This window comes from Xenia sp. Carnegie-2017, unplaced genomic scaffold (genome assembly GCF_021976095.1).
Source record: "Xenia sp. Carnegie-2017 unplaced genomic scaffold, XeniaSp_v1 HiC_scaffold_20, whole genome shotgun sequence".
NCBI lineage: Eukaryota > Metazoa > Cnidaria > Anthozoa > Malacalcyonacea > Xeniidae > Xenia > Xenia sp. Carnegie-2017.
The window spans coordinates 5866336-5890780 of NW_025813483.1; the positions used below are offsets into that span (position 1 = coordinate 5866336).

General features: G+C 35.9%; 3 protein-coding genes and 2 long non-coding RNA genes across 9 annotated transcripts; 1 reads left to right on the forward strand and 4 right to left on the reverse strand.

The window, feature by feature from the left end:
• The first annotated feature begins 1358 nt into the window (after positions 1-1358).
• Positions 1359-6320, forward strand: LOC124440883 (recQ-mediated genome instability protein 1-like). Of its 3 annotated transcripts, none has more exons than XR_006946801.1 (7): positions 1359-1672; positions 2581-2706; positions 3353-3460; positions 3992-4105; positions 4807-4943; positions 5383-5743; positions 5879-6320. XR_006946801.1 is itself a non-coding variant. In XM_046991308.1 (7 exons), exons 2-7 carry the CDS (start codon positions 1544-1546, stop codon positions 5684-5686), a joined length of 918 nt encoding a protein of 305 aa, XP_046847264.1. In that variant the 5' UTR covers positions 1359-1436; positions 1542-1543; the 3' UTR covers positions 5687-5837. The 3 variants fall into 3 exon arrangements, 2 of the variants coding, with proteins under 2 accessions (XP_046847264.1, XP_046847263.1); XM_046991308.1 differs by lacking the exon at positions 5879-6320 and having other exon boundaries at positions 1359-1436; positions 1542-1672; positions 5383-5837; XM_046991307.1 differs by lacking the exon at positions 5879-6320 and having other exon boundaries at positions 5383-5837.
• On the reverse strand, positions 3806-4327 carry LOC124440887. Its single transcript, XR_006946804.1, has 2 exons — positions 4129-4327; positions 3806-4064 (listed from the first exon to the last, which is right to left on the reverse strand). It is a non-coding gene; the product is annotated as an uncharacterized LOC124440887 (long non-coding RNA).
• A 2770-nt stretch (positions 6321-9090) lies between the features above and the next one.
• On the reverse strand, positions 9091-16569 carry LOC124440882 (wiskott-Aldrich syndrome protein family member 3-like). Its single transcript, XM_046991306.1, has 3 exons — positions 16119-16569; positions 14111-14364; positions 9091-10373 (listed from the first exon to the last, which is right to left on the reverse strand). The coding sequence occupies exons 1-3, from the start codon at positions 16384-16386 to the stop codon at positions 9663-9665; spliced, it is 1233 nt and encodes a 410-aa protein (XP_046847262.1). The 5' UTR covers positions 16387-16569; the 3' UTR covers positions 9091-9662.
• Positions 16570-17849: 1280 nt separating this feature from the next.
• On the reverse strand, positions 17850-19179 carry LOC124442347. The gene is made up of 2 exons (XR_006947219.1): positions 19130-19179; positions 17850-18491 (listed from the first exon to the last, which is right to left on the reverse strand). It is a non-coding gene; the product is annotated as an uncharacterized LOC124442347 (long non-coding RNA).
• Positions 19180-20075: 896 nt separating this feature from the next.
• On the reverse strand, positions 20076-24243 carry LOC124442758 (HIV Tat-specific factor 1 homolog). 3 transcript variants are annotated; one of them, XM_046993249.1, is made up of 12 exons: positions 23924-24243; positions 23337-23468; positions 23205-23262; positions 23045-23092; positions 22878-22958; positions 21807-21880; positions 21650-21724; positions 21467-21558; positions 21165-21255; positions 20998-21087; positions 20589-20654; positions 20076-20520 (listed from the first exon to the last, which is right to left on the reverse strand). In XM_046993249.1, exons 1-12 carry the CDS (start codon positions 24125-24127, stop codon positions 20359-20361), a joined length of 1173 nt encoding a protein of 390 aa, XP_046849205.1. In that variant the 5' UTR covers positions 24128-24243; the 3' UTR covers positions 20076-20358. The 3 variants fall into 3 exon arrangements, with proteins under 3 accessions (XP_046849205.1, XP_046849207.1, XP_046849206.1); XM_046993251.1 differs by having other exon boundaries at positions 23337-23446; positions 23924-24007; XM_046993250.1 differs by lacking the exon at positions 20076-20520 and having other exon boundaries at positions 20595-20698.
• Between the last annotated feature and the right edge of the window lie 202 nt (positions 24244-24445).

Consider the following 24445-nt stretch of genomic DNA (forward strand, 5'->3'; position numbering starts at 1 on the left):
TATTAAAATAGTGACGTTTCGTCTTGACTCAAGACATCTTCAGACTAATCGGAAATTAACAATCCGCACACAATTCAATCGTTTCTACAACGCTGCTTTCCCTCTTTTCAATGTCAGATTCGTCTTTCGTACCCCCACACGAATCTCTTCATTTTTTCCCGTTAAGGATAAAATTCCCAAGTCTCTGAGATCTGGTGTTGTTTATTTATACACGTTTCGATGCTGTTCCGCATCGTATGTGGGTCAAACCACACGCCACTAACACACCAGAATCTCGGAACACTTGGGGATCTCTCCTTTGACTGGAAAACGCTATACGAACCCATTATTGTCAAGTATTCTTTCTCATAGTAACTCCTCCTACCACCCTGCTTCGCCAGACGATTTTAAAATCATCTCATCCTGCTCCAACACATTTGACCTCATGATCCACGAAAGCCTCCTCATCTCCAAACTAAAACCTTCACTTAACACCCAAGGCAGCTCCATCCTTCTTAAGCTTTTCTAGTCTCAACACCTCACCCTAACAATACATCACATCACACTTAAACAGCCACAGTAATCTGATACCTCAAACTATGTAAATAGCTCTCTATACATCTATAATTCATGTTAACTTCCTTATTAGTCTGAAGATTTCTTGAGTCAAGACGAAACGTTACTATTTTAATAAATTTCACAAAACCAATTTGTGAAATTGTTTATGACTATGTTCAAAATTATTTGTTGGGCTCTAATATTTATTTTGAGAGTTCATAAACAATTTTGTTTGGGAATAAAAGGCAAAACGACAATTTCCTCTTTGAGAAATTCACGGAAGTCAACAATACAATCTCACCCATTGAAGTAAATATATCATGTATTTACTTCTATGATCCTCACCATTGAGGGAGTGGTATAAAGAAGTGGAGGTAGCAACAAGAGGTCTGGGAACTATTGTCAATTTGTAAACAATTTGAAAACAATAATGAATGATGGTTTTTGTGGTTAGCACTATTTTCCACCCAGCAAACCGCCCTTTACTTTGAAATATAATATTTTACACAATATAATATTTTACACAATCTAATATTTTACACAATATAATATTTTATATAATATTTTACACAATCGTCGAAAAACGACATATTTTCCAGCCTGGATTATAAGTTTATAACTTAAGGTGGTTGCATGAAAATTTATACTGCAACATTTATCTGTAAATATTTTCATATGTTGATATTAAAAACTGTATTATAAAAATATAAAATTACTCGCCATCTCAAAACGACCTAGCACCAGTGCATGCATGGTTTCCTTTTAGCTTTTCGTTCTTTCAAATTAGCCGCCATCTTTAATTTATTTCCGATTGTGTAAAGTAAAGGGCGGTTTGCTGGGTGGAAATTAGTGCTAACCGGTTTTTGTTTGACAACTTAAGTTTCTTACTACTCCAGATGGTAAGCAATGCAAAACCTTCTACTTTTCCACATAAAGAGCTAAATGCAAGATATTGTTTTCACCATCTTATCGTGTGAAATCATTTAAGTGTAATTGTTCCACAGTGATGGCCGACGAAGAACGAATTAAGGAATGGGCAGAATGGTTGAAAGTTAAGTCTGTGTTTGTAGATCTGGAATGGCTGGAAGCTTGTGTTAGATGGATATTGTCGCGTGAGTCTATAAACTCCGAAATGGTAAGTGTTCTTGTGAAATGTTAGTGTTCATTTTTAAGTTGTATGACTATAATTTAGACGCGGGAAACTTTGCAAATTTGAAATCGTTAACTTTCGTCGTACAGCAGTATCACCTTTTATAGAATAGTGCTTATCTCCATCAAACAGAAGTAAAAATAAATAAATACTAACAGTGCTTAAATTTGAATGGTTCAAAGAGCAGGCTGTTTTGTATGCTCGAAGAAATTTTAACATTTCCGTATGGAAAATTTAAATCTCAGACAGAGAATTCCTACTTGTACTGTAAATGCACAAAAGGCCCTGGTGATTTTGGTTTAACTTATGTATTTGACAATCTTTGGTCAGGGTTGCCTTCCTAAAGATGTTCAGAAATTGAAATTTTCGAGTAACTTGTGCACAATTTTTACAAATTCACCATGTACAATATATTTCTATGTCTTTCACCTCTTTAATTGAGGATAAAGTTTTGTGTGCACAGTGCAAGTCATTTCACAGGGCGATCAGAATTTATTACGATTTAGAGATTGTGAAAAAACTAGTATCTTTGTGTGACTTGGTTTGAAGAAAATGTAGGAGAAAAGTGAAGCATGTTAAATTTTCCAAACAATTTCAATTAATCTTGTGAGGAAGGATTAAGCCTACCAAGGCCTCTCTCTCTCTTCACTTCAGATAAGCCTGTTCTTGCACACATGGAATAATTTGTAGAATGTCACAACAATATTAACTTTAGTAGTTGTTTTTGGGTTTTGAAGATCAATTGTTGTTGAGGAGGGAGACAAATAACTTCTACATACGCATGGTCTTCGGAAATGTCATAAACTATATTACAATGTTTGTCAGTAGTAAAGAATTTTAGATAAATATGTATTATCTTAGATATTTCTACATGATTGCTTGTTCTACTTTAGGAACTAAAAAATGCCATTTATGAACAATGGTTAATGTCTGATTTAATGGAAAGTGGAAGCAGTACTTTACCACAGTCTGTGGCAAGTATTCCTAAGATGCTGACAAAGTCAACAATTGTACTTCAGGTTATAACACATTATAAAGTTATTATGAACTTGGTATTTTGTAGCATTCTAAATCAAAGAACATAGATATTTGACCAGTGCACCAGTGCCATGTAGCCTTGTGGGTGCTTACACAAAATGGCCACTTGAAGAGTTGCACCAATTTTTGCATAAAACAAGGTTAAATAGTTGGAATTTTATTAAACAAAAAGAATGATAGCATAATGCTTTAACCAACAACTACAAACAATAACGACCTTATCTAACAACATTTGAGAAATTAACCTTCCACTCCTCTTCCTTGTAAACGAGACAAGTCTATTCAAAAGCAGAGAGCCTTATATGCTACAAGTCCCTGGCTTGTGACCGATATAGCAGAGTTAAAAGGTGAAAGGTTTATCATAGATTAATCAACTGAATATTCCTGCTCATTTTTGTTTCGAAGCATGTTAAACAGTTCATATGGACAAAGCTCAAATTCCATATTAAATAAACAGTTACATAGTTCAGTGTTAATGTTAGACAATACATCATTGCCCCTCAGTGAAAGCATTCAGTTGATTAATCTATAACACTTTTTACTATTTTAAACAGCCTTCTTCAAAGAATATATTTTCAGTTTCAGTAAACTATGTGTTTGCCAAAAACTGACCATTCTTCTTTGCAGGTGAATTCAATTGTAAATATTGCTGAATCAGCATATAGTCAATTAAAGAAACTAAAAAATGAAGACAATGATCTTGATGACAATGTTAACAAGAATAAGACACAAGTGGTAAGATATTTTTTTGAAGATTAAATTTGAACATCAGGAGTTCTTCGTTTACTTTTAAAAGAATATGAAATTATATTTAATTTAATTAAAGTAGTTTAATCTTGTCAACAAAATGATATAATTACTGACAAATTCTTGAATGTCTATTGGAAAGTGAAGTATTCCAAAAAGTGTTAGTTATAAGGAACATGTTTCCAATGGTGTAGCCGTCCTGTGAATTGTACAACATTTTCATCATTCATTTCTTTAGAAAATTTATTGCTTCCAGTAAATGAACATAAAAAATTTACACATCAAGACAAAATATGCAGGATGGTTACTAATACCAAGTGGAGTACATTTGGATATATTGCACGATAATTTATTCAAACTGCTTGGAAAATTTCAATTCAACATTTTCATGCAATCTGGTTACATACTATTTTATCATGTGTCATATTTTCCTTCCAACGACGTTCTTGTTGATGTTAATGGACACAACACAAAGGTTGAGTAAGAAAATAAAATTGTTTTATTTTTATCATTTGACAGTCGCCATCCAGTCGTATGTTAAAGTTAGATTTAACGGATGGTCATCAGTTTATTGAGGGTATGGAAGTTTCACCTATAAAGAAGTTAAGTTCTGATACTTTACCAGGAACCAAGGTATGGATTTCAGTTATTTTTACCTGTAAAGAAGTTAAGCATTGAAACCAAGGTTTGTTTGTGTTTACGTAAGCTCTTTGATGAATACTTCTGACGTATAGAATGTACCGTCCAACTGCTCTGCAGGAGTAAAAATTTCCCCCAAACTCTCTCTACTACAGAATGAAGGCTGACGTTTGTACGAAGCGTTAAAAGCTCTGTTCACTATATCGCTATTCTTTCTACAATGAAACTGTGTATCTAGTTCCAGTTCTTTTCTGCGTTTTTTCGGCACCATGCTATGAAAAGAGGTTACGCAGTAACCAAGGTTAATATCATAGGAACGGTGCGCGCAGACTGGTAACGAGTATCAAATATCGCATGCTACATGCACAGACATAGCATCGGGCCGTCATTATCGACAGTTTGCGGTAGAGTACAGAATGAATATGTTTTCATTTTCTCCCACCAAACTTGATTCGGTGTGATAAGGTGTAGTCGGGAGGGGGTTAAGAATGAATGATTGGGATCACTTAGGAGCCTGAACTCCAAGTTAGTTTAATGCGAACCGGCCGCAAATCCCCGTCTGCACCTCACCTTCCACAGACATAAGTACATTTAGTGACGACAGATATTAAATCAAGATATAAGAATGAAAATATCATCAAATGTAGGTTTTATAAAGTATTTACGTATGTAACCAATGTGTACATTTTGTTCAGATCTTGATTAAACCTAATACTCTATGTCGATCTGGCATGTTGTTTTTGACTGGGAATAACATTGAGATATTGGGAGGTCATGTTCCATGGTTTTTGGAAGAAAAATCTAGAATGAATATGCTTAACAAACTTGTTATGTAAGTGAAATATCTGTTTATTAGACTTCAATGGTACAATCTTGAAATTTTATTTCTCAAAACCTGTCTCTCAGTTCAAGACTTCGTCATATTACAATATATAGGGAACAAATAGTTGAGCCTTTATTTTTAATTTTTTTTTTTACATCGTTTATCTACGTAAGTACGCGATTAAGATAATAGCAGCCAGTTAACTGTATTTTCTTAAGAGTTCTGTGATAGCTTAACGCATCTTGATAGCTTATTTTAAGCCATGAATGAACCAATCACATTTCACATACACAGCACCTGTACTAAACGCATTATATGCGAATGTTATGTCAAGTAATAGGTAGACATTGTAAATTAGAGCTTTGAAAAGACGTCTGTGCAACTTCTCATAAATGTAGAGTACTTAGGAGTGTATAGCATGTACTACTACTGATGTTGATTCTTATAGGAAAACCAAGAACTCTACTACTAACGATGATGAATTATCTGGTGAACAACATGAAAGCAATTTCCAAGTGGAAACATCCAACAACAGTTCTGGTGATAATTTTGAGGTTGACAAATGGCTGGATGATAACGAAGATGAAAATCTGTTGGTGAATCTTGAAGATGACTTTGAAAATCAATCTGTTCCAACGGTTGTAATACTAGATGACGACATTCCACATGATGTAGTCATAGAAAAGGAGTTTGAAATTGATGATGATATTCCTAACGATGTTCTAAATGACCTGGATGGTTATGAATGTTAGTTTGATGATCTGGTAACAATGGAGATCATTTGAAGAGAAGTGGAATCATGGACAGCGGTATGTTAATGAAGATTTTTATAAAAAATTTTTGTACATTTTCATGTTGACGAGGATGTATTGAATCTCTCAAAAAAAATTAATGTTCAATACAGCTGCCTTGTTACTGGCCTTTTTTGATTATTTAAATTTTAGTTTTAGGTAAAGTTGGGCGGTATTGAAATGTTGGGAACATTTACAGCACCTTAAGGTGGTCACCCCCTCTTGTCAGATGAATTTTTAAAAATTTTTCCGAAAATTTTTTTTGGTCATTTTTGGCACTTTAAGTATTGTAGTTTAAGTCTGCAGTGTTGATTTTCTTTAAAAAATAATACTCCGTGAGAAAAATGCCCTCAAACATACCTTATCGAAGAAATTAACCCTTAGCAACGCCTTAGCAACGCATTTAGGTACCAAAATCGTGAAAAATTTCGACCAAAATCCATTTTTAACCATTATTTTTTGGTTTGTCCTTTTGGCGTATGTAATTTCAAGTCTTTTGATGAATGTTGCTCCGTGATTGGTTGCTTTTGCTAGCCTTGGTTGGCCTTGACAACGCTATGACTTTGTCTGCCATGTATAGTTCGCATACACACGCTTCTCAAAGCCATCTACGAAAATCTTAGTTTTCTCTTACATTTCACGTTAAGAAAGAGCTGTTTTAGTTTCTATATAAATTCTATTTGTTTTTTTTTTATTGTATTTTCAAAAATAAATGGGAAATCTTAAAAACAGAAAGAGAAAACGGCCTAGAATTTCTCCTAAGAATACGACGAAGAGATTAAAAGATGGCGCACCTAGTGATCAAACAGCTGGGCCTTCATCTGCAAAAATTGGCACCGAGAGTGCAAAAAATGTTCCTTTCTCGGGGAATATTGACACTATAAGAGAAGGTACCATATTCATTGATTTAATGATCTTGTTTGGCGTATTCGAAAACCTTCTGAAATGTCCTGACTGTGCTGATGATGTGAGGTGTCATGTTGACATGAGGAAGAAGCATGGCTTTGCTCATTACATTGTACTGCAATGTGTGGGATGCGATTGGAAGCATTGTTTTAATTCTTCAAAAAAAAAAAGAAGGGCAATCCCATGAAATTAATGTACGAGCAGTGCTAGCTTTTAGAGAAATTGGTAAAGGTCACACTGCTATGACGACATTTACTAAAGTTCTAAACATGCCTCCTCCACCAAGGCGTGACAACTTTAGCAAAATTCAAAACAAAAAAACTTTTGCCAGTTGTGAAACAGTGTGCAATTGACAGCATGATGAATAATGCTATGCATGTTAAGGACTTGACTGTAAATGATGCTGGAGAATGTGGGATTTCCATTGATGGCACCTGGCAGAAGCGAGGATACTCTTCACACAATGGTGTTGTCACGGTAATTTCCCTTGATACCAAGAAGTGCCTTGACGTAGAAGTGCTTTCTGACAAGTGTCAGCAGTGTATCAAGTGGAGGAAGAAACAAAGTGATGCTAGATTTAAAGAATGGGAGGCAACTCATGTTTGTAAAATAAATCATACTGGGAGTTCTGGCAGCATGGAAACGGCAGGTGCACTGAGGATGTTTGAAAGGTCCATTGCTACAAGAGGGCTGAAGTATAAACATATGCTTGGGGATGGTGATTCATCTACATATAATGCAGTCCTAGCAAGCAAACCATATGGAGAAGATTGTCTACCAAATAAATTGGAGTGCATTGGGCATGTGCAGAAAAGAGTGGGAAGTAGGTTGCGAAGACTCAAAAGTAGTAGTAAAGGAAGAAAGCTCGCTGATGGGAAGGGTATGTCAGGTAAAGGTAGACTAACTGATGGAAAAATAGATGTGCTCCAAAATTATTATGGTCTGGCAATCAGAGAAAACCTTCACAGTGTTGAGGAAATGGCAAAGGCTGTGAAGGCATCACTTTTTCATGTGGCATCAACAAAGGAGAATCCACAGCATCACCTTTGTCCAAAAGGAGTGGACAGTTGGTGTGGATATCAACGTGAAAAGGATGGTTATAACCACAAGAATGGCCTTCCAAAGTCCATTGTTGATTTGTTAGAGCCTATTTTTGAGGATTTGGCTGACACTACATTATTAAACAAATGTACGCATGGTTTGACACAAAATCCAAATGAATGTTTGAATGGACTTATTTGGGATAGATGTCCGAAGACAATCTATGTTGAACATGAAACTGTGGCTCTTGCCACTTATTTAGCTGTTTTGAAATTTAATGATGGAGACATTTCCTTCCTAAAGATATTTGAAGATTTGGACATAACACCAGGTTTCTTCACTTGCCAAGGTGCACATTTGTGACCAGGCTCGAATAAAGCTTTCAGCAAAAGAGCACTGAGAAGGTGAAGGGACAAAGAAAATCCCTAAGATATTATAGAAAAAAGTATTTAGACAAGGCTGAGGACAATGAAGGAGTTACATATGAGTCAGGTAGCTTTTAAACCCTGTATAATGATATGAAAACTTTACTATAACTTTAACTTGACTTTTCTCCATTTCGTTATTTTTGTGTGTCACCAATACTTGTGACACTGTAATTTTGTAAATATTTATTGTAGAAGCTTGATATTTTGTATATTTATTTAGTACAATATAATCTAGAAACTGACATTTTCAAATTTTAAAATTTTCCTCATAGATGAATTATTTCTGCACTTTTTTCCGAAAAAATGGTGGATTAAAACCCAAAATATCTGACAATTCAATAAATCGGCTGTTAAATTTTTATAAAAAAATTTGAAGAAAATTGAAAAATGTCATTCTCTAGCTCAGATTATTGGCTTTTCAAAAATGTATAATTTGTTTCATTGTGATGTCTTGTTCTTGAGATATCATGTTAATGCTGTTAATTAATTACGGGCTAATTAATGGCCGCCATAATGGATAATTAGTGTAATTAGCAACTTCCTGAATTTTTTTTTGTGCACATCATTTTCTATCACCTTACTCATTCAGAAAATGTTATTTTCACTTTAAAATGTTTAAAAATAAAAAAAAGTTGCTATAGAGGGGGTGACCACCTTAACATACCACAGTATACCAATATATAACGTTTAGATCTTGTATGGAAATGTGTGATCTACTGAAACTGCTGTTTTTACTCAATAATCCAAGGCAAATTCAATATTATTTTATTAACGATCATTATTTCCGTAAGATTCAAATTATGTCATGTTTTACAGAGACAGTAACGTTTCCAACTAGCAACAGCTACGTATTAATCATACAACTAGCTACTTCTGATTTTGTCAGCTCAAGATGCGATTTTGCAAAACACTACTTCAGCTATGCTGTAAAAAATGCACTATCTGTTTTGATTGGTAAACCTTTTCAGTTTAAACTCAAAGAAAAACTAGTGAAAGCCATAGTACCTTTATTATGTTAGGTTATTTACGAAATCAAAACCATTTCTGAAATTCACATGTTTTACTCAAAAAGTTCCATGAACTGTACATTATTTATCAAAAAGAGGTTATACATTGTATTGTAATATTTAGGGTAATATTATAATAAAAAAAGATGTCAGCAAATGATTCAGCCATTATGTACTCAACAATCAAGGCAGGCTGCCAGTTAAATACTACATGAAGCAGTAAAGAAGCCTTCAGTCATTATCTCTTCAAGGTCAAGATTTTATGGCATACAATTCTACATATGTACTGACTAAACATACACGTTTAGTGAATACTAATTCATAATGTCAGTAAGTATGAATCAATCAACATTTCTCAATTTACCTGACAGTAAAACTACTGTTAGGTTCCTAAACATCAAGTTAATGTTGATAACTAGCTGCTATTTTTAATCCTCCCAAGATGAATAGATGAAAACAACTGAATTTAACAACTGAATCAAATGTTTGTAGCATTTACTCCTTCCTTAATTCCTTCCTCAAAGTTCTTACATATTTTGAATTTCATTTTGTCCTCTAATCTTCATCCTCGTCCTGCCAATCGTCATCGTCATCATCCCATTCAGATCCTGTTTCGCTCTCAGAGTCTGAGTATTCCACAGCAATACGTCGCTGAAGTATAGACGCAACATCCATACCAACATTTTGTTGTTCCTTCTTCTCCGTTTCCCCTTGAACTTTCCTCAACTTCATCCCTGTGCGGATTGCCTCAAGCAAGTCAGTGCGAGCATCAAGTTTCTTTGGTTCTGGAGGAGGAGCAGTCATTCCACCTTCCACAGGAGGTGGTGGTGTTGGTAATGGTGGGGGTGGTGGTGCTACTGGACTGTTCATACCAGGGAAGGCTGGTGGAGGCGGAGGTGGTGGCATATCTGATGACATATTAGGGGGAATAATTGATGGTGGTGGAGGTGGTAGAGGTAAATTAGGATCTATTTGACTAGGTACAGGAGGTGGTGGTGGGGGTTTGGTGGTTGGTTTTGGTTTTGATGTAGTACCTCGTCTGGAAGATCCTGTTCCTCTTCTTTCATCATATTTGATGAACTCGTGGGTATTTAAATTAACAGACCCATTTTGTACTGGTGGTTTGATGTCATCTTGCGTAGAGGGAACACTATCCTCCACCGAGTATTTTGATTGAGAGAACTCCTTATCCTGACCATCATACACCTTCTTTCTTAGATGTTTCACCCTTACCTGAGATTGCTTTCGACCACCTCGATGTTGCCTCTGTAAGAAAGCAATCAACAAAGATATAATATTATTCTTTGTTTGAATTTTAATGAAGGATGATTTCATTGCCTTCTAGTGACATGATGGATTGAAATTGAACAAAAATTTAATGATTTATCAAACATAGTGTACTGGGGCAATTCCACGAATATGTCAACCTCAGGGTTGAAAAAATTTTTTCCTGATATGTTGAAAATAATGATGTCACAACTTCATATAATAATTGTGCCATTTGGTGCAGGACATTTTTTTCTGCTGGCTGCATGTCACATGACTGGATACCATTTTGAAAGTTAGTGGTCAGCCATGTGGTCAGTACCCCCAAATTGAAAAGGAGATTTAAAGACTTGTACTGCTGAAGGAAACTGCCAAAAAGTAAGTTTAAGTGCATTCTTAGTAAGAGCAAATCTTTGTTTTTTATTTTATGGGAAAAAAATTGTACTTTGGTTTGATCACAAACTTTTGTTAGCCTATTTCATGCTACTCAGAGCTTTGTTACGTCAGTTACCAAGAAAGTGATAAAAGATGTGCTGTTTCTTTAGAAAAGCTCAAAGAAAAATGATACCCCCTGTGTTCTTAGCATATGGGGAGATGGGAAAGGCAACATGCAAAGAACTTTATTTGAGCTTCATATTTAACAGTTTTTATGGTAACTGATGTAACAGTTATGGCATGTGACATACAGTAACTGACGTAACATATCCAGGTAAATGATGGCACAGTCTGAAGTTTGTGATGTATTTTTATGTAGAAACCTGGATGCTCTGAATTGATACTGTATTGATAGTTTCATTATATTAACGTGGTTTGAATAAAAAAAATAATGAAATCTTTTTCATTGCTTGGCCTGACCAAACTCATAATTTTTTCAACCTGTTTCTCGTTTGATTTCAGTTTCACTGATGTTGGATCTTTAATGATGAATTATGTGAATGTATCTTGAAGCTCAACCAAACTTTAGATAAATGCCTTATGTCAACAATTTTTCAATTCTTTTTTCAGAATGCCGAAGTCCGCAGCAGAGAAAATGAGAGACTACCGGGCTCGTATGAGTGATGCTAAACGTCAGCAGATGAGGGAAACAAATAAAGAGCAACAAAGAACACGCAGAGCTCAATGGACTGAGAAAAGAAGAATTCAAGAAAATGAAAGGAGCAAGGAAAGAGTAAAAAAATCAAGACAAGCCAAGGCCTCCAACTTGAACAGCGGCAACCAGGACAGAGCCCTAGCAAATGAGTACACTGCTTTTGGTAGCAGGCAATCTCTAGCAAAGGCAATAAAAAAGGCTGCCAGTTCTCTTCCAAGGAGCCCAAGGAAGAAAGCAGCAGTAGTCAAGAAACTGTCAGACACCTTTGTTAAACAAATTGAGAAGGGCAAACAACGCACACTTTCAGAAGTTGATAAGATCGTGGAAGAGTTTTTTTAAAGTGACACTGTTGCAAGGCAGCTTCCTGGGAGAAAGGACTTTGTAACTGTGAAGAAAGATGGACAAAAAGTTCGTGTGCAGAAGAAGATCTTACTGTCAACTGTCATGGAGACATACCAGAAGTTCAAGGCTGAATATCCTGAAGTGAAAGTAGGCAAATCAAAGTTTGCCAGTCTTCGTCCACCACACGTTCTTCCTGTCTCTGAGAAGGATCATTCTGTGTGTTGTTGTTCCTACCACGAAAATTTTGAGATGCTGGTGGAGGGTCTCAAGCAAACAATTCCTGGACTTCCAAACCCTGAAGGGCTGATTCAGATGTCTGTTTGCAGTTCCCCCAAATTGAGCTGCCACTTGGGTGAATGTGAATTGTGCAAAGCCGTCACAAAGCGGAATCTTTTTCCAGACTGTGACCTCTCAAGCTCTTGTTGTTACATTCAATGGAAAGAAAACAAAAAAATCCAAGTTCAGAACACTCTGGAAGGAACAAAAGCAGAGTTCTTTGGGCAACTTTGTACCATGAGGCGCCACTGTTTCATTTCAAAGATACAGCTGAGCCAAATCAAAGCTTTGAAGGAAAATCTGAAGAGAAAGGAAGCTATTCTGCACACTGACTTTTCAGAGAACTTCCAGATAAAGCAACAGGATGAAATAATGGCAGCACACTGGGTCTCAAACAGTGTCACCATTTATACAGCAGTGATGAATACAGAAAATGGTGCAGCATCATTTGCTGTTATCAGTGATGCACTCCAACATGACAAATTCTCAGTAGTAGCATTCAACAGAGCCATCTTAGCTTCCGGACCAGCAGATATTGAAACCCTCCACATTTTTACAGATGGTGCTGGCAGTCAGTTCAAAAACAGGTTCACTCTATCCACCTTGAAAGATCCAAAACTGATTTACAGCAAACTGAAAAATGTGGACTGGAGCTTTTTTGGTACAGCACATGGGAAAGGGCCTGTGGATGGTGTAGGTGGGACAGTGAAAAGAGCAGTGTGGCGAAGAATGCTTCAGAGACAGGTACTAGTCAACACTGCCAAGGATTTTGCTAATGTTGCAGAGAGGGCATGTCCAAACATTAAAGTGATCTTCATTCCCAAGGAGGATGTTGAAGAACTCGAAAAGGAATTTCAAGAGATTTGGGACAAGTATGAACCAAAAAACATTCCAAACATCAGAAATGCACATTTTTTTCGAAGAAATTCAGTCAATGCGTTGGAAAAGTCTATCATAACTCCCTACTTTCAGGAGTTCCAGGAGAGCATTGTGTTTGAAAAGGTTGTGATCTTCAACAAGTCAACAGCCACAAACCATCAGTCAAGCAGCAGCAAGGCCAGCTCAGACACATTAGGAGTGGGACCTATTCAACCTGAACACTACTTCGCTGTGGACTACATTGATAGGTTCTACATTGGCCGAACAATTGCAATGACAAAACCTGGATTTTGGAGCATGAAATTCCTTCATCAGGCATCCCTTGCAGGAGAGGCACTTTTCAACTGGCCACAGCAGGATGACTTTGATGTTGTGCACAAGAGCTCAATTTTTTTTGGGCCAGTCACACTGGATGGTGTCCTCAAAGACTTTAAAATTTCTGAATATAAGGACATTGATGCTGCCTTCAAGAACATGAAGGCAAAAAGAAGAGCCTGATGAATTATACATATCTATATGCTCCTGTTGCGTTGCACAATATGTTCTATCTGCAGTTCATTTTTTCTTTTTCACCATTTCTTTTTCATGTCAGTTTAAATGAAATCATCTAAATTTGTCTTATAAGGATTGTTTGATTGCTTGTCATTTGAAAGTTGAATTGCTCATAAGAGATTTGGAATGAGTTGCTTCTTTGCAAAAATCAATTTTCCTAGTCAAAATACCTTTGAATTTAGACAGTGTTACGTCAGTTACCAACCATGCTACGTCAGTTACCAAATGTTTGCTTCATCTGTTACGCTTCTACTTGACAGATCAAGGTAAAACTGGCAGGGTGTGTACTTTGACATGCAATTGAAAAGCACACAATAAACTGAATCAAACAAATGACACACTTCACAGATTTTTTCACTTATAGCCCAAGTGTTGACATGTACATGTTTGTCCAAGTTACGTCAGTTACCAGTCTTATCCGAATGCTGTCAAATGGGGAAGTTGTGAATACAAATAAGATTATGGTATATAGGATGCCTTAAGTATCCTCTATCATGATGCATAAGTTGGAGTTCTTCTGCATCAAAACCCGGGCACAGTGAGAATTTATTTGCTGCAAATGTTACGTCTGTTACCCATGGAATTGCCCACTGCCTACCTTTTTCTTCTTTTTTGGCTCTTTATTCATTTCCTCTCGCCATAGTTCGAAGAAGTAAGTTGGATCAGTGTAAAATTTGAGTGCATCCTTTCCATCTTCGCGATACAAGTTCATATCTTGTAGCCTCGGTGGTGCATCGCAAGCTGTGTATCTTTCAGCCATAGACTTGGGCAATGTTGCTCTTCCCACTACTTGTTGGTCCGTGTTCACGGTCAGCTTGAATGTCTTTTTGATGTTTATGTCTTGTAAAGATGCTGAAAAAACAACAAATTGTTAAAAAACTCAAGTTAATAGTTCTCACACAAACATTAGGTCACAGTCTCTCTTTTTGTAAAGATGTAAACATACTTTCTCTTCGTGATAACTCAACACCCTATGACATATATATATATATATATATAATGTATGTGTAGTGGTGAGAGAGAAAATCACAAAACTACAGATTCATCCCGACTTACAGTCATCTCCGACTTACATGATTTTTTTCTCAACACCACTACACATATTTACGCTCTGCTCTAGGGCATCAAGCACTGTTTTACACGGAGAATCATCAAACATAAACTTCCTATATAAAAAATGTATATATGTTCTAGCATAAGCCATTTCTATTAACCTTTGGTTTTTGTGCCAAAGCTTGGGTGAATATTCATATGTTCCGAGAATTGTGCCCATTGTAAGTGATCATGTTTTGGTAGTACGGAAAAGGTCAAATTAATAGAGATGAAAAAATACATAAAAAATTAATGAGTTTCATCACCCTCTTGGAATAAAGGCATGTCATTTTTTTGGGTGGGAAACATGCTACATTTGATACAAACCAAATAAACAAGCTCGTTTCAAACAATGGATGACTTTCTTCAAGCAAAATGTGAAAATAACACATTGCACACAGTTGATGCTAACTGTGAACCCTCAAAGATATAAATAGGCCCTCTAATGAACTGTTAAGGCAGGTTTGAATCGGGTGAAACAAAGTTATTTGATTGCAAATTGATAGCTTTTACGTAGCTTTTTAATTTCCCCAGCTTTTTAATTTCCCCATACAACTATGTACAGTTATCAAAAACTTCAAGAATCATATATTCATAATGTTGCCTACTACTCTGGGTACCTTGCTTATATACACAAACATTCCTTTGTATACACAAATGTTCACCAATTCTCTCACTTGACATTTCTTGTATATGGTCAGAAAAGTAATTGAACATATTTATTGCATAGGTAAAAGTTCCGCTGATCAATAAAGATGCAAAAAAACATGTTGGTCTGTTTTAGCTATTTTCAATTTTTTCAGAATGAAATTCTTACAGGATAAAAATGAAATTAAAGGGAGAACCCATTCTGAGGTTAATTAAAATGACAATAGTTCATTTTAAGTAAAAGATAATACATTTTTGACCTTTGCCCAAGGATGTTCTTTTAATAATGAAATTTCACAATAGTCCATAGACTTTAAGACAGAGTCATACGTTTTAATGTTTATTCAGGTCAAATTAGTGTTGATACATGTTGATTAATAGCTTGATTTACAGATGTGATTATATTCTTCTTTTTTAGATAAGTAAATCATGTTTTTTAGCAATCTATTTTCCACGCAGAAATGAAATTGACTGTTTGCGCGATAAAACTCAAAATACTATCGACATTTGAAGTATTTGTTTGTTCAATAAGTATGCATCGAATTTGAATAGTAAAGCGTTTGTCATGCATTAAATTATACATTTTCGCAACATTTAATCATGCACTAATTGGTGAATAATTTGTAAGGAATTTGTTCGATTCCACTAGAAAATATTACCGTAAAAAATCTCAATTCCCCATTGCTTAATCGTAAATTTCCTCTGAAGTTAAAGAAGTTATTTTAAAATGACAAATGATGACAGGGGAAAGATCAATCGCAACGGCTTAAACATAGTCAATCATGTGTAATAAACAAATTCATCTTTTCCCCCGAAACGGTAAAATTCCCAAAAATTTATACAACTATTGCTACAACAATACATACTTTCTTCAACGTTAGAGTCGAGTTGAGTGACTTTTTCAGCAAGTCCCGATATCCTTCCCTGTAAGGATGTCGCTCGCATCTGTATACTTTTCGCTTCGTGTAAAATCTCGTCGAAAACATCTTCGGAATACTTTGCTAAACTGCTTATCTGTCTTATAATGCCCGATAACGTGCTCACAGATACACATTCAAACTCATTAACTAGTCCTTTCTCAAGTTTTACCCGGCTGACGTAGACAGGTTGTATTTGTCGTTTCACTAAAGGCATTATGTTTTATAAAATCGCTATCAGCAACACGGATTCTCTTCAGAACATGGCATCATACACGTCTTGCTGTATAATTTAAAAAAAACTGCGGTAAATCACAACATTTTGCCGTATTTACGCGGGCGACAGACACGTCCTTTCCACAACTAGACACATTCTACTAGTCAGTGGTCACTTAATGATCCCACAATGCTTTGTGGCATTGCGGAACACTTTGCCGCCGCGTCTTTGCATACCATTGTGCATGCAAACTTCATTATGAAGCACTTCTAGCGTGATTTTTCTTTCACGCACCTTGAAATTTGCCTCGAAACTTCAAACATTTGCGCTCAGTTATAATATTATGCATTTAAATAGCTCTGTGTTAATGGTTATTTTGAAACATGCTATTAATAATTGATACATAATTTAACAACAACACCAATGAAGGTAATAAATACAATGATATTATGCCGACCAGCCGAAATATTTAACATCAAAACAATGGTGTGCTCTAACGTGATTGGCTAAACTTAGTAACTCATACAAAACATGAGATTTTAGCAAATTTAGGGGATGTAACATTTATCATGTGCTGTTTTAGCAATTTTATGATTCAAATGTGAAAATTAGAAATTCTCTATGACGTTTTGTTTATCAATGTCATTCTAAAAAAAACCGTTTTATACGATTGTTGTTGTTTTTCTCATATCAGATGCAAATGTTTGCAATTTAGGTACATTTAAGTTAAAAATGGCATTTTTTTCGTTCGTGTTTATACGATTTAAAGCTACAGATCATTTATAGGTCAAACAAACGAAAAACCTTTCTTTCCAGATTAGTGATGTTGATATTTTTTAATCGACATGCAGCAGTTTGGCAAACCTTCTCAACATTAAAACACCTAAGAAATGAGATTTCAACTTTTGTTGATTTTTCAACACAAAACAAATAATGCGCTCTATTATGTAAACGGTCGTTATTCATATTTCCAAAAACTGACAAGCGGTAATGCGGTTTGGATCAATATCACTCGAAACTCGAAAGTGAAGTATTTGCTAAACAGCACATGCCAGCAATATACTTTTTGTTTTCTTTGTCTTGTCTAAAGCAGGAGCGTAGCCAGCCCGCAAGTTTGGTCGTGCTATGTAAATTTTTCTGTGTTCACTCACTGTAAAAACAATAGATTTCTAAAGAAATGAATAATGATAATGGTCTTAAATTTACATAGCACGACCAAATTAGCGGGCTGGCTACGCCACTGGTCTAAAGTATACCGCACTAGACTTCGTTCCATAAACGGTACTAAAGATATTGTCTTTTAGACTTAACTAAACATAAAATTATAACTAAACTCGTTAAATTTTCATGTTTTCACGAGAGTTGTCAATGCGCCGCGCCATTGAGGAAGGGATATAGCAGGTTGATGCTCCCCCTACCAGTGCGAGCAGTTTGACGTCTCTTGATAGAGAGTTTTCATTAGATTTTTGGTGAAGCAATTTTATTGTGTCGTGAAAAGTTTCTCTTGTAGAAAAACGTCACTACAACTATGGCGTTTAGACATTATCTTACGATATGCACTACAATTCAGAGCTTATCACTCAACTATGTCTAAGACATTTCAATACAATTTTAAGTATGTGCATCGTTGCTTTTTACTAAAGGAGTTGTTTTAATCAACGATGTTTATGGGTGGAATAGTAAACTCTGTAGCTATGCGATGAAAAGTGTATAGATCTTCCATGGCTTGCGACATGCTTGTGCTCACTCCTGTGATTCTTGGTAAGAAAAGTTGAACATCAGGTTCAATCAGAAGTGAATTGTAGCGCGGATTAAATCCACGGCCAACAGTAGGACAATATACCTCGATCAATTTATCGCCTTGAACATAGGCGGAGTAAACCGGGGCCTGGAATCGTCTCTGTTTACGTATCTCAGACTTGAAACGTGATAGTTTTGACCAAAGAGTGCTCCTCTTCTACCCAAGTTCATCGATTGATATAACGGACTGGGAACTACTCCGGCCGTTGCGTTTAGGTGGACGCGGGCATCTTTTGTCAAGTGTGTGCGGTTAGGCATAAGCGAAGTGACCGTTGGTTTTTTCCTAGCTTTCCTTTTTGAGACTCCTAAAAATAAGTTCACCATCTTTCGTTGATGAAGTGATTATCAAATATATACCTTAAAGCGCTGAGAAGCGGATTTTAGGCCGCAAGAAATGAATGTCTTATCTACAAAATGCAAGGGTTTCGAAATCGACCGAAAGAGATACATTTGCTTTTCCTTTTCTGGCGTGGACATGATCTTTTATTTTCAAACTTATATTTCTGTTTTGTATATGTTCAAAATAGATGTCAGTGCTTAAAAATCTTATAAACGCCAAACACTACCTTTAAAACAAAACAATTGACTATAACTTTCATTCCATGATAAAAAAAGTTTCATTTTCATAACGTAAATACAATCATCTTTCTAAAACGATTGACTATTCCATGATTCAATTGAAAGCTCTATCTGGTCTTTGTGCTACATGCCTAGGGCTTAATGCAACAGGCTCACGAAGCAATTGAAATATAAGAAAAACGAATGAAGTTTAAAAATCATTCGAGGCAGAATTCCACATGCTTGATATTGTATACTTGTGTTCTTCTGTACTTGCGGGATAACGAACATTCAAGTAATAGGCTGTTATGAATTGTCAAATCTTTATCAGTCGGTTAATGGTGCTCAGTTGATGCATCATGGAACTGTGGAAATAACACAATACCTGACTTTCCTCTTATGCAGTTGTCACTCATGTCTGACTTCGTTGCTTTCACCTTCCGCAATTCTTCACTTCTGAATGATACCTAAAAATGGTTGACGATAATTGATCATTTGCTGGTAGTATTTCTCACTTTTAATGTTTTGTCGTTTTGATGTCCAACTCCTGTTCAGTAATGTGTAATATGGAACTTCACTTGCTACACAATCGGCAATCGATTGTGAAATTGTCCTGATTCAAGTTCTATCGGAATGAATGCCCGATAAAATGAGATGCACTTTGGCGAATCAAACTATTAACGCTCCCATGGGAGTTAAATGGCCATTTTCTGGATCACTTTACTCATTAAAATGAATGAAACTGTTGTGGTCACAGCTCCGTCACAGTTGTCAAAGACTCACAGCTCAACTCCGGTTTCAATCACTTCAATCATATGCACGTTGGGCAGTTGACTGACATTTGATATGCAAATTATTACTTCCTAACCTTTGACTTGTGGCGCCTCGGAGCACAATTTGTTTGATCAAATTTCGTGCTCTTTCAAACGTTCTAGCGCTGTTCTTTGTTGTCAGAGATAGTTACCGAGTGCACATGGAATTTGGAAAGATTAATTAAACCATTTGGATACGATGGATGATAAATTACATGGATTGAAATTTCATTGCCGCGTTATTCTCTACGTCTTGAAGATTTTTCTTTACACTCCGAATCAGTGGAGCATGAAATGATTTTAAGGTATTGAAAAGAGTCATTTCGGCGATTGTTGTCAGAACTTGTCGAAATGGCCCTTTACCGATTCCAATGGAGATTTTTTGGTGATACTTGTCAGCTATAATAGTTTTACTTATATTTGGGCAGAATACAGTAAAAATGTTCAAGGGAATTTGTTGTATAGTAAATAGTAGATCTTTCTATTTGCATGAATCAAATTTATTCAATTCGACTCCTGCACCATTATAAAGATGTAATTCACGTTCACTTAGTATTGACAATTCTTTCATTATTGCATCAAAAGACATCATCTATGTACACAAAAAGAATAATGAGCACAATATGTAGCTATACAATCCGTTTGGTGCTTGCAGATATAAGCGAAACGTTCATTTTGTCGTCCTCATTCCCCTAGTGAAAAATTCTTTTCGAGTTTTCATAAATATCCGTAATGAAACGCATTTCTTTGACATTCAACACTTTGGTGAAAATCAATCCGAACATTTTATAACAAAGTGCAATTAATTAGCGTCTTGTTCTTCACCCTTTCTTTCCAAATATTCTTCCCACTTTTTAAGTCTTTCCTCTTTTTCTTCCTCGGTTTCTTCAACGTCGTATTTCGTCACACCATCCCATTTCTGAGCAACGAGCCTTCGCCCAGAAAACCATCGGCCATTCATTTCCTTATGAAAGAAAAACTGATAAAATTCTCCGATCCAAAACATTTCAAGGGAATTTTTCTGAATCCTACCTTTACGCAGGTTTCTGCAGGCTCCATTTCGGCAAACCCAACAGACACGACACCATCCTCGTGTCTCTAAAACAACAACGTCAATTTCTTTGATTTCAATGCCTTGTTTCCTTTTAAAATTAATAAATAAAACCATTTTCCGTGTTGATACACATTTAATCCAAAACTATAGCAAATACGAGTGTTGATTGTTTGTTAAATGAACATTTTTTCATGATAACAAAAACTACATAGTAGAAAGTTAGTTTCAAAAGTTTTTCATTATTGACATAGTAAATTCTCCATACTTTTAAATTTGAAAAGCTATGGAGCTACGGAAAATTCTTGCGGCTGCGTTTTATGAAGAAGTATTTTGACCAATCGACGTGTAGTATTAATGAATTTTATAGTAAAGAGAATTTATACTCACATCAAAAACAATAACTTTTCGAACAACACCATACTTCTCGCATTCTTTCCTTGTGTCGTTTTTAAGATCCATTATCAAACCTGGGTCTTTCTGTCGTGAAAAAATTTCACACAAATTTTACTTTAGATGAAAACGAAGGTTTGCGCCAGTCTTTTTGAAAAACTCACTTCCATATCTTTGGGATCAAACATATTCTTTATAACCACAATTCTGTCAAGTTTTGACACTTTTTCCTCGCGCTCAACCCAGTCGAGCAACCTTGAAAATTAGAATTATATTTTTGGACATTGAACAGCTTATCAAAGCATTTAAATGGGCGAATGACTTTTCGTTAACTTGCCACTCAAGCGACTTACAAACAACAAAAGTTTTTTGAAGGCGGTTTGAAAATAGCGTTTCATTTCCGCCGTGTTCCAGCCATGTCGTTTTCAAACAAGTACATAAATTTTCATGTTTAAATTAAACTTACTTATCTTGACCCTTGCCTTTCTTATTTTTCTTTTTCTTCTTTCTTTTAGGTTTCAAAGACGGATCGAATTTTCCTTTCATTTCGAAATGTGCCTTAACAATAAAACAGGTACGATGATATTTACATACACAGTAAACGCAACAAAAAAATCACTCGGAGGGAAAAAATTTGTTGAAATTTTACCTTTTCAACCTTTATGGTTCTTCCTTTGAAGTTTGATTCATCCAAAAGTTTGATGGCTAAGTCTACACTTTCGACCTGTTTTTGAAAGAAACCATTAAAATGTGAAGTCGATCAGAAATAAAATGTATTGAGGAATTGGATGTGCAAGGAGACGGACCTTAAGATAACAGCATCTTCCGTCACCTTTCAGATTACCCTCACTGTCACGATACAGTTTTATCTTTGGTTTTCCTAAAAATTTTACAAACGCCTCATAAGGCTTGGCAAACCTAACTAAATAGTTACATGTTTGTAGATGTAGATCGTCCAGGTTTGTATAGTCCTGAGAAGGACTGTTTTTGTTGTTGTTGACTGACGTTTCGACAAACCTTAGCGGTAGTCATCTTCTGAGTCGAATGAATGAGTGTTTTGACTCTGAAGATGACTACTAAACTTGTCGAAACGTCAGTCAACTCAACAAACCAGTCCTTCTCTATACAACCTGTCTACGATGTCCTTCATTTACTTTACTAACTAAATAGTCCCAGCTAACGGTGGCTAAGGTTGGTCCAGTAGGACTTGTACGTATGATAGGAATAGGACAAAATCATCAGCCCAGATTTCTATAGCCCTGGTTATCCCCAGATTTCAATACCTCTGGTCACTTCCAGATTTCTGTACCGGTTTCTATATCCTTAATCTTTTCACTTTAGCCACCCTTTCTATACCCCTAGTCACCCCCAGTTCCATACCCCTAGTCACCCCCAGATTTCTATACCCCTAGCCACCCCACGTTTCTACTCCCCTAGCCACCCCACATTTCTATACCCCTAGTCACCCCCCCTTTCTATAACCATAGTCACCACCACATTTCTATACCCCTGGTTACTTCCACATTTCTATACCCATGGTTATCCCCAGATTTCTATACCTCTAGTTATCCCCAAAATTCTCTAGCCTTGGTTACCCCCATCTTTCTATACCCATGACCACCCCCAGATTTCTATCCACCCAGGGACCTCCCGAAGATTTCTATGCCCCTAGTCACCCCCAGATTTTTATACCCCTGGTTACTTCCACATTTCCATACCCCTAGTTACCCCTGGATTTCTATCCCCAGGTACCTCCCAAATATTTTAAACTCCTGGTTAGCAAATACATATGATGCTAAATGTTAAACAATGTCCCTTCTGCAAAACTATGATTCTTATGTGTACTAAACACTTTATGCAACAACAGTAACATTTACTGGTGTCAGAATCTTCCATGATGATGCCAAACTTGCTCATGAGTTCGACAAACTCTTCCTCGGTGGTATCTTCATGCAAACCTAAAATTCCCAATGTTCATAATCAAATAACACAAAGCTAAAGAACATCTTTAATTATAAACTGTGTGTCTATCTTTAATCTTTACCAGAAACATAAACATTAGTGTTTTTGGTTTCGTCCATTTCAAACCATGCTGTAGCAAGAAATGAAAATAAATGTTTGTGAATCTTCAATGAAATTTTTAATCCGTAAAACGTAAAATGTCATGATAAAAATATTAAAAACATTTGTTTTGAAGTTCACACCTGGAGGTTCCTTCCCTTTTCTTTTCTGTCCAATGTTTGAGATCACTTCATCTTGAGGCTTAAAGATATTTTTAAGATTGAAAAAGACCATAAGAACCGCAACCATAATCTGGTACGTTTTAGATAAACAACCTTATTGATATTGGTAGTAGTGCTTCCCATTGTTGGTTGTGCTTCTGTTTTGACCTCGTCTTTGTTACTGCTTGTTTCGTTTTGTGTAAACCCATAGTTCATTTGATAAGCTGCAATAAAATCTTCATCAATCTAGGGAAACAAAGTTTCGAGTTGTGGTTGTGTACATAATCACTGAACTGAATGAGGTTAAAATTAACATAAAGCATGAAATTTGTTTAGTTAACTCTATAGTTGAAAGAGCCATGACCAGCCGACAATTTAAAGAAGTATAATATAAAACAAATTCCGAAGAAGCAAAACATCTTGAGATTGCAAAATATGAATCAAAAGAAGACGAGAAGAAAACTGTAAATTTTCGACTTTATTTCAAAGTCATCCTCAGACAAAATGATCATTTTATAGTTGAGTTACTTGGTTTCACTAGTGGCAATGCCAAAGGGAGAGATAGGTCAACCGAGCTACAGACCGCCACCCAGAATTATGATTCCTATTAACTTTAGATTATTGGTCACCTGTGTGTAATTAGGTAATTTTACAATATTAAAGAACTATATTAGATTGTATTTTTTGCAGAAACTAATAACCTTAGGAAACCATGCTCGTTTATTTTCATCCCATTCATACTGAGTTCCGTCGTTGGGATCGGTGTATACCCTGGATCCGCCTTCACTTTTCCCATTATTTTTCGATTCATCGTTTTCTTCCTCTTTCGTAGTTTGTAATGCCGCGGATTGCTGTTTTAGTTCATCTATTAATTCTTTCGATTCTTTTGCAGCTGTGTCATCCATCTCTTCAATAAGGTATGTTGTTATCTTTATCTACAAGTCAAAGGTTTTTCTTCTGGAAAAATGTACGATTGTATCACAATATTTCAAATTCGAATTATTATTGACTCCCCCCCGGTTTGCTGAGAGTGACTTCAACACTATCCTCCACTCTATCAGACTATAAGAATAAAGAATTGCTTTGTTAACTTGCAATTTCTTCCGCCATCAATTGCCATTTCTTTTGAAACAAGGCAGAAGATTTTCACAACCTCGTGATTTTATTCCCAAGCAGTTCTTTGAATCAAATATTTAATAAATAAACAAAATAACAAAATTTGT